Source organism: Silurus meridionalis, chromosome 18 (genome assembly GCF_014805685.1).
Source record: "Silurus meridionalis isolate SWU-2019-XX chromosome 18, ASM1480568v1, whole genome shotgun sequence".
In the NCBI taxonomy this organism is placed as follows: domain Eukaryota; kingdom Metazoa; phylum Chordata; class Actinopteri; order Siluriformes; family Siluridae; genus Silurus; species Silurus meridionalis.
Genome location: NC_060901.1, coordinates 10,721,453 through 10,732,028, shown reverse-complemented (window position 1 = coordinate 10,732,028; position 10,576 = coordinate 10,721,453). Strand labels below are relative to the sequence as shown.

Sequence of the window (10,576 nt, the reverse complement as noted above, 5' to 3'; positions counted from 1 at the left end):
ATAATAATTGATATAATAATAGAATTTTTGTTTTTTCTAAACTTCACCATTTATGGTGTTTTGAATGAAAATGAGCTCCGTAATCAACGTTCTCTACACTGTTTAGAGGATTGGAATTCAAATAAGGGCCAGTATTTTACAGATTTTTCTTCTGGATTTAATAACATCAGGCAGAGAATCCAAACAGAATGAGTATGAAATATTCCAGATCATACTTTGACACATATTTGTAGCCAGCGCCACCTACTGTTCAGAGGGTACAATAAAATGTTAAAAACACCTACTGCATTTCTGCTCCTCCTCCAGAATTTTCTATATTTGGCTCACATGATCTTGAAGCTTATCTAAGCAAAGAAAATGTATCAAGGGAATTATGTTAACCAACTTCTGAACTCAAACTCAAACAGTGAATGTTTACATATATGCCTTTATTGCTACCCTTCTATTTTTGTCCAATCTTTACCAGATTTGGCTTCACATCATGTTGACACACAGCACATTAGTTTATCTGGACCTTTACTTCTAAAGACAGAGAATTGCACTACTGTATGAGGTCATAACAGACACGTCATTGTATGTACGCTATATGGTATAAACGTTTGTGACACCTTACCATAAGATTAGCATGAATATTTTAAAATGTCATTCCACATTTAGTTCCTGTTATAGTGACCTTCACTCTTCTGGGAAGATGTTCCACTAGATTTTGGAGTGTGTTTGTGGAGATTTATTCTCATTCAGCTAGTAAAGTCAGACATGATGAAGGTGAGAAAGCCTGAGGTGCAGTCAGCATTCCAAATCATCCCAAAGGTTCTCAGTATGGTTGAGGTCAGAGCTCTAAGGCAGACCACTCAAGATCTTCCACTCCAACCCATATAAAGCAGATCTTCATGGAACTAGCTTTGTGCACAAGAGCATTGTCATGCATGTCGTACAGATGTGGGTCAGGGAAAAGTGCCGCACCCAAAGACATCCTATACAACTGTGTGCCTCCAGGTTTTTGGTTACAGTTTAGAAGGACCACATATGGCTGGAAAAGTCAAGTGCTCCAAAACGTTTCTCCATATAGTGTATGGTTGTCCTACATAATTGAAAAAATAAAATCATTTATGTACAGTTGGTACTTAATTTAGATGTCAGCAAAATGTTAATGCTTCTCTTTCTCTTCCCATCCCGAGGCATCCTGAAGTCCAGTTGTGTCCCACCTCATAAGATCACGGACCCGAACCATTTAAAGATGTACCTTCGCCATTTGGATTCCACTTTATGTAGTGTTTGGACATTTCAATTGTTGAGCTATTTAATGAGTTGCACAGTAGCTCTTGGTTCCATAACATCAACTGACTGTATAAGACTGTAGGAAAGGTGCTCATGTTAGATCTCACTCTCCAGTGTTCTGTATGGTATAAAGACTATAATCGCACTCTTGATATCACCCAAATGAGGATGGGTTTGCCTTTTGAGTCTGGTTCCTCTCAAGGTTTCTTCCTCATAACATCTAAGGGAGTTTTTTTCTTGCCCAGTCACCCCAGGCTGCTCATCAGGGATAAATACACATTGTTCACCTTAATTCTTAAAGACAATGTCCATTGTGAAAAGCGCTATCGAAATAAACTTGACTTGATGCACCTGATCTGATATGAATAGTGATTGAATGAGTGGCTAAAATGTCCTCCATAACAGCAACGTAAAAAGCTGGTGCACTAGACTTTTTCTTCGTAATGTTTATTTATTAATTTATTTATTTTTTATTAATTTGTACTTGTACTAATTTGTACAAAAAATTGTATTCACCTGCCCACTTTGCAGGACAAATATAGTGGGAAGGTCAAAAGGTCCTGAAAGTGTCTCGAAATCTGTTTACATTGTTATGATAAAAAAGAAAACAAAAGAGGAAAACTGAGTAAGCTCATAGTCGTTTATTGTTTAAGAGGAAAAAAAAGTCTCAAGAAATTATGTGCAAAATTAAAACATCACAGATCAGAACGTGCCTCAGTTAAATAAAGCATCATATCGACTCCAGTGACAATCAGTTATTTTATTTACACAAGCATTAAAGTAAACCATCACTATTGACTTTTCTCTCAAAACTAAAAGGCAACAAAAAACACAAAATCATTAGTAATATATGAAATCCGGCCAGAAGGATGATGTGATAAACACATACGGTTATTCAACATGCAGCAGTACAATGTGGAAAGTATTCCCTTAGTAGTGACGCTGTTGTTTTTACCAGAGCAACACAGTATCTCATATCCCTTACACGCCCTCACATAGTAAAATATTATTTCTTGCACTAAAAAGAACAAGATCACATTCAATAGTTATTAAATTGCCTAACTGGAATATTGGAATCCCTTTGGCTCATTCACAACTGAACTAAAATCAGTTGTATGGAAATCTTTTAGATTCGTATACAAGTTCCCCTATGATGAAAAAGTGATGAATGTTGTATACTGTAATAAAAACCAATGGTCAGAATCAGGCACATTGCTTTCTGAAATGAAATACATTCAATTTTTTCAACTTTGGCTTTGACCAACTACAGCACAAAAAATGTCCAACAGGAAAGTCAAAACATGTTAAGCAAAACGTGAAGCCTACATTTGATAGAATAGAAGATCTCTGATGTCTAAAGAACACAAACAATTATTTCATTATAGACAAGACCTCACTGGAACACTGCAAACAGGTCATCTGTGCTACTCTAATCTTTCCAACTTAGTTGTTAATCAGGTGATGCAAAAAAAACAAACAAACAAAATGCAGGGAAAAATAAAGAAATCTGTCCAATACTGAATTCAGTCATCCTATGTTAAAACTAAAGCTGTCAGAATCAGAAATACAGTAAAGAGTGACTGCAGGAGGGTAGTGTCCTGTTCTGATAAACCCTCACGCCCAGATTCTTGACCAAGGTTGTAAAAGACGGTCACGATCAGAAAGGGAAGATCAGCACAAAAGGAAACAGCAGAACATCGTTTTCAAATCTTTCTTCCCGTCTTTACTTTAGTGTCTGCCACAGTCGGCTCACGTGAGGCCTGAGACTGTCGAAGATCATCTGAGGGTCGAATTTAAACCTTGAAAAAGATCAACAAAAGCTTTGAGCTGTATTTCATTACATAAACACATCACACTGTCCTTCATCTACAAAGCATGGGGGCTGAGTGAATGGATTATAAAGACTTTAAAATTGGCGTAAATGACATATGGTCTTTGTAGGGGAACCTTTGAACCACCATGTTGGAGAAGTGTTTAAAGATGTCATCATTTAAACACCAGTTCAGGCACTATATTTTGTAAGAATGGTGTTCCTCTCTTCAGTACAACTCCTAAGTGAAATCTATGCCAAGATGCAATAAAGCTGTTCTGGCAACTAATCACCAAGACATTCTATAATGGGGTTTTCCTTTAATTCATGACCCATCGTCTGTAAACATCATTTATTGACCTCATGCATAAAAATCTAACAGGGTCAACCTCAGTTCTCAGGACCTTATGCAGCCCCACTTTGCCTCCCATGTTCTCTCCAACTGAAAACAAAACTAGGCCAAACTTTCTAGAATGACATAACTTGTACCTTCTAATATGTCCAGTATATGTAACATATAACTTTATCAGCATTATTATTTATTTTATGATTAAAACAGTAACTGATTTAACACAATGTCCATAATGCCAATCATGTTTTGTAATACTGAATATACACCCAATAATTACATTTTATGTACATACTGATTTTAAAAATAAACATCATCACAGTGCAGCTTTACGGATATCTGGATACAGATTTGATTGTTTCCTAGAGTTAAAGATGGTGAGAATGAAATGTCCAATGTAACCTAGAAAAGAACCAGTCTCAAAAAGAGATCCCATTCCTCAGCTAAATGATGCCAGATCATGAATAAATCATTACTCAAGTATAACTTAAACAAGTATAAACTTTTAGATTTTAGTATCGTTTTATATTCTAGATGTATGACTATGATTACCAGGTAAATGTATCCATTATGAAATGAATAAGGTGTGACCATAGATTTCAGTAAGAGCATTCAAGTGAATACATACACAGTCGTCTATGTGGTTTCAAACTGAATTTCTCAATAGGAATAACAAGTTGGGTGTCGATAACCAGTAATGGGTGTCCCATACTGAAACCCGTTTTATTTGACAGGAATCCTCAATAGATTATGTGGCATTAACCGATCCCTTCACATATAAATATAAAAGATTTCGATCTGGCTCTTTTTTGCAATAGATGAAGTCAACCAATTATGCATTCTCAATATAACAATATCATAGAAAGTATGTAGATCTGAGGAGATCTAAGATGATGAGTAGATCGGCGCCGCCCCAGTGGCAGCCTTTTGCAGCAGCTACTTGTATAATGTCTCTACTTTTTATATATTTGCATATTTCGTTTTCTTAGCTGCTGTAACACAAAAATTTTCCCACTGTGGGACAAATAAAGGCATATCATCTTAATTAAACTGACCAATTACTTGATTACAGATGCAATCAGTGATGTTTAGAAATTAAGGATTATGCTCTTTTAGTATTCATCATCTGCAATTCTGGCATAAAGAGAACGATGCAGAGATGTACATGTAATAAAACAACTGTTTTAATAGAACATGTGCTAACCAAGGACGAAGAAATTTGAAAATTGAATATAATTTTTTGTAGAGGACAAATTTGAAGGCAGAGAAACTGAAAATAGAGTTGAAAGGATTTATCTGAAAATGTCAGTATGTGCAATATGATCTTAACTAGTTCCATGACATGTGAGTCACACAAGAGTCACACAGATATAAATGTCAGTGAATTTGTCACCCCTGAGTAAAACTAAAAGGCCTCTAACAATCATTAAAGACAAATATGCTTATAAGATCTTACCGTGAATCGTAGACCCCAGGTGTCCTGCAGGACTGTCCTGAACACGACTGCAGCATCATCAATCGATGATTCATTTTCTCCAGAACCTCCTGATCGATACTCTTAGCAATGTTTGTGAGCTGGAAGGGGTCTGCAGTCAGATTATACACTTCCACAAACACCTACACAACAAGAGAACTGGTTAAGGAAAGAATATGACAATGCACTGTCCACTATTTAGCAAATGGCATTTAATACTCATGTATAAATCTACTGCACACACAAAATACATCAGTGACATTGTTACTGATCTCAATAACATTTAATAAATGTTATAGAATTGTATAAAAAAGGCTTGAGCTAGATTTAGAAATAAGTGAGTGAGTTAACAGTACAAATGGATAGAATATATAAAACGCATAATACAAACATCTTACCATCAAATCATGTTTATATTCAAATTATGTTAATATGCATATTTATGTTCTCACCTCATTATCATCAAACTCACAGTACTGCAGGTTGGTAGACTGGGAGACTGTGCGAACGCAAGCATACGTATTGTTATATGCATCTTCGCATACGCAGTCTGGAAAACACTCCTAAAGAAAAAAGATGCGGTACTGTAATTTAGAATGCTGGCTTTTGTTGTCTACATATAGACACACTCCACACCAAACACGTGCACAAATAGAGACACACCCACACACACACACGTATACATGCACCCACCCAAGTGTGTAAACACAGATCAGCAAACACCTACCCACTCACATACACATCGATCGACACAGACACACCTACACACGAATGTGTCTCACACCTCCGTGTACACACACATGCTTAAACAATTCCTTACTGAGACTCCTGGCCCCACACTGGGACAAGCTGGATCAGAGACATTGTGTCCTTCTCCCTCGTACTCCACCAGAAAGTCAGTTCTCCATGTTGTGGTGGTATTCTTTCCAATCTGGGACACATACAGAAAAAGTTCCAACAAACCTTTAACCATTTGATTTTTTTCCTCACACACTGAAAAAACACACTCCTAGGTGCATGTTTCTTGCGACTTACCATAACCGGTAGAAAGGACATCCCGTCCATCTGGGTCTTATTGACATCATAACCTGCCATGTCTAGGATAGTTGGGCCCAAATCTATATTCGCTACAAGCAACTAGTGGGAGAAAAAAAAGTGATTCAACAATACAATTACATGAATGTAAAGTCTTTACTGAAACATTATTATATATGTGATTTCTAAAAGCTTGTGTGGCTTACTGGGCTGGTCTGGTTAGGCTTAATGTTTGGTCCTCGTACAAGCAGAGGGACTCTGATGTCAAACTCATAAAGCTGACGCTTGTCAATGGGGAGGGAAAACTGGCCTGAGAGAAGAAGAGAAAAGAAACAGACATTACACATAAGGATAAATGAAACTTCGCGCACTTCAATCACACTTGGATTTTGTTTCGTTTTTGTTCAGACTTACCGGTGTGGTAGCCATTATCAGAGGTGAAAAAGATATACGTGTTCTCCAGCTCTCCTCGGGCTTCCAGTTTCTTCACCACCTTCTCCACCAGGTCGTCTACAGACAAAAGAGTACGCCACCTAGTGGACAAGAAAAACCACCGTAAGTATGCATTTAAAATTCCAGAAAATTTAGCAGTTAAATCATATCCAACACATACCTTTTTCTGTAAGCATTGTCCAGGAATTCCACAGAGGAGTTCGACATTGGAGACTTTGCCTGTCGAATCAGCCAGTGTTTATCCTAGAAGAAGCAATTAATGAAGCCAACATACAGGCATGAAATAAAAACAATCCAAGGAAAGCATTTATCATTAAATCACAATCAATACAGCAGGTCTATAGCTTAATGGGAAGCTGCACATTGAATCTCGCTTTATTTGTACATTGGCAATAAAGTTCTCTGTATTCATAAACCCTATAGACAAAAGATGAGACATTTAATGCATTAGGTTTTTTAGATAATCACAAAACACGCCACGATTTTGTGTGATAAGCCTACCGGATGTCATACACATAAGCAACCTGTTTCAAACTAGATATTGAGAACAAAAGGTTAATAACTTGAATATACAAAACCATGTTTAAATAAGTTTTTTATGTGGGAGTTAACATTGTGCATCTAAACCAAGCAATATACCTTGCTATGGGTGTTAAAACTAGGATCTCTTGGGGCTTTGACGTTGGAAAACTGGCCTTCGTACTGGGGTGCAGCTGTCCAGGGAGAATGAGGAGCTGGTGTGGACACCATCATAAAAAATGGCCTGTAGGTTGACTTATACTGGAGAAAGTCTAATGATATGTTGGCCTAGGAAAGAAAAAGGGAGATAAAACTTGATTATTAAGGTAAATTAACACTAAAAATAAGGGGTTCTTGTTAAATTTATGCAACCACACATTGATCTAATTCATGAAAGAGAGACGTGGAATAGTGCTCACCAGAACGTCAGTAAGATAGTCTTCAGAATAATTCTCTCCATGCTTCTGTGCTTTTCCATTTACTGACAATGTGTAGTTGTAATACTTTGAGTTTTTTTCCTGTAAAAGGAGAAAAAAAAACCACAAGCACAGACAAAGGGTTTGAGATATAAAGGAATGTAGAGTTTAAGAAGATCATAATGACACACTAGAACACGGATTTGACTAATCCAAGCTAATCCTCAATCAGCATAAGAACTACAGCTTTCGTTAAATCTGTTTTATGCAAATAGCATACAGCATTTATGTCTATAAAAAAAAAGAAAGATAAAGATAGTTCATCTTTCGCAAAATCCCCTCCTCCTGTATTGAAGACAGAGGTATTGTATTCAAAAGCCCAGAGGTAAACAAAGTCTGAAGATACACAAGCAGAGTTCAATTGTGCTGACATTAGCATTTTAATCACACTTAAAGCAGTGAAATTGTGTTTGCATATGTGTGTGTTTTGGCATAAAATTCTAAAAACATACATGTTGGTTTGTAACAGACAAACATTTAAAACATTTGTATTTCCTTACCAGTGCAAACCAGTAATCCCATCCAGGGGGAACATGCTCCACTCCTCCAGCCTGTTTGTTACCATACTGAAAATACACAGTGCATTACAGTCTGAGAGTTTACCTCAGTTTACTTGTAACACTATAGAAATAAGGATTGTACAATGAATTGCACTGTCACAACTTTATAATATTACATACATAATGTGCATATTAACATTCAGTACTAAGAGTAAAGCAACAGGAGTGCTGCTATAAGAAAATCATCAATAACAGGTGATGTGAAGGCAGTTAATTACTAAAACATCAGATTCTAAAAGTACTTAATTCATTTTTAGCCAAAAGTGAAAACCCGGTGCATTTTATTAAATTACTGCTTCACCTTAGACTGTAACAAAGCACTGAAAATGTTTCCTCAAATAAATATTACTATATCGACAATGAAGCAAGTTTATTAAAATCACATTGTGTAAGCATCTGCCTCATGGGTCCCTGTGAAAGAGCTTTTACTATAAAAACAATCGTGTAGTAGAACAGAAATATCAGCAGACTGAAAACTGAAAATATCAAAAAAGTTCATATAAAAAGTTATATATAAAAGTTAATATGAAACAATAGTTTAAAACAGCCAGTTAATATCTTATGCAAAAATGAACAAGTGTTTTTCTACGCATCTACTACACGTGCATTTTGATAAGAGCGGAGTTGTTTGCATTCGTTTCAGAGTTTGACATTGCATTGTGGAGAAAAGTCAATTCATTCAAAACCCCAAACAACACTGTATTGGAGTCAGACTCTGTCACTGATTAATGCCTTTAGGATGATTAACACCAACACAAAGACGAGCTAAAAGATCGAGCTACAGAACTCTAAAACCCCACATTAACAAACTCTACAGCAAAATGAAGCAAGCTTAATAAAGAGGTCAATCATTTGTTGTAAATATATTTACATATTTATCATTATCACAGTACTTTTATTGACACTACTGGTAGATGTTCAACTGCATTTTGCTGCTTTGTACTATGCTATGACAATAAAGTTTTATCCATCCAATTCAGTTAATTGACATAATATATATATTGTGTATGTGTGTATATATATATATATATATATATATATATATATATATATATATATATATATGTATGTATGTATGTATGTATGTATGTACGGACAGTGTACGTGTGTATGCAGACCTAATTCATTTAAACGAATTATCTAGGGACTAATTATATTTATATAAATGACGTGCATTGCTGCTCCCAGAGTCAGTAAAACGTCATGCATGTGACTTGTGACTAGTGATGCATGATAGTGAAGGAAACTGGTATAGCAGTTAAAAATAGAAAAGCCACCTCGTTCATGTACTTCCCAGCGAAAAACGTCTGGTAGTAGCCATATTTCTGTAGTAGGACCGGGAAAGTTGAAGGCTCTTGGCTCTTCTGCCAGTCAGGACTGCTGCAGTTGCCTTCCATTGTGTTGTTGATGACCCGGTGGTTGTGTGGGTATTTGCCCGTCAGGATGCTGGCTCTGCTGGGACAGCACAGAGGACTGGCAACATACTGAGGAGCACAAATCACAGTGAATCATGTGAGCAAAGAGATGAAGTTTGGTGGTTTGAAGTCCATGTCTTGTTGCTCCCTGAGTAATTCAAACTTTCTGTGCTTTATATACATATAATATGAAATAGGTTCATGTTCAAAGCTTATTATCAAGATGCAAAGCTGGGAGCAATCAGGTAATCTATTCCAAAGGATTCTGGTCAAAGTATTACAGCTACTGCATTCTTTTCCCATGAAATCAACCAGTCTGAACAGTTGTTCATACACACCGTGTTTGTAAAGGTTATTCCAGCATCTCCAATCAGCTTCCTGGTTTTGTTTAAGGGAATCTGTGAATATATATAGGGTGAAATGGGATAATGCATGCGTCAACAGATTTTTGTACGGATATAAGTGCAGGATAATGGTCCAGAACTCACCATCCCGCCGAGAGAGATGTCCAAATCATCAGTGAGAATTAGCACGATGTTTGGTCTCTGGTTTGTTTTGGTCATCACGGCCAAACTGCTGCACAACAAAGTTACCCAAATACAAGTGAAATAGGACGTCCTGTAGTAACATAATCCAGTAATCGATTCCATGTTTTGCTTCCTAATTACAAATGCACAAATCTATTCACAAAAATACACACACTTTACTGAACTAAAAAAACTAGGAAAACTGTCCACTGCACGAGCTACTTAAAAACCTCTTCAGCTTTCTTTTACTGCATCTCAACAGCATTCCTCTTCCCTATTAAAGTACACTAGTGAGGGAATGGATGATTTAACTACTACATCCTACTTAGTGCCCTAGATTCCCAATAAGAAACCGTTCTAAACTCTCAAAGTACAGCCTTGTTTCACGGTCACGTGCGCTACAAAACCGGAAGCTCCGGTCAGCTGATAACTGCCGCGCGCGCTGCGTTTTTGTTTTAATCCCGCCCCCTGTAAGTCTGTTGCTGAATGTGACAGGATCTGATTGGTCAGTGTCTGACGCCCGTCAAAGAGTCCTTATTACCGATTGGTCAGTATGTAACTCCAGTAAGAAAAAAATACAAATAACATGCAAAAAAAGTTATGTGTATGTATGCATGTTATTATTATTATTATTATTATTATTATTATTATTATTATTATTATTTAACGGTTCAAAGTTT

At 36.6% G+C, this 10,576-nt stretch overlaps 1 protein-coding gene across 1 annotated transcript; it reads right to left on the bottom strand.

Moving 5' to 3' along the window:
• Window positions 1-1,904: 1,904 nt before the first annotated feature.
• gnsa (glucosamine (N-acetyl)-6-sulfatase a) lies at window positions 1,905-10,259 on the bottom strand. Its single transcript, XM_046874204.1, has 14 exons — window positions 9,858-10,259; window positions 9,708-9,767; window positions 9,232-9,438; window positions 7,895-7,960; window positions 7,338-7,436; window positions 7,039-7,206; window positions 6,560-6,642; window positions 6,361-6,479; window positions 6,153-6,256; window positions 5,947-6,048; window positions 5,732-5,842; window positions 5,364-5,474; window positions 4,894-5,054; window positions 1,905-3,077 (listed from the first exon to the last, which is right to left on the bottom strand). The coding sequence occupies exons 1-14, from the start codon at window positions 10,017-10,019 to the stop codon at window positions 3,002-3,004; spliced, it is 1,629 nt and encodes a 542-aa protein (XP_046730160.1). The 5' UTR covers window positions 10,020-10,259; the 3' UTR covers window positions 1,905-3,001.
• Between the last annotated feature and the right edge of the window lie 317 nt (window positions 10,260-10,576).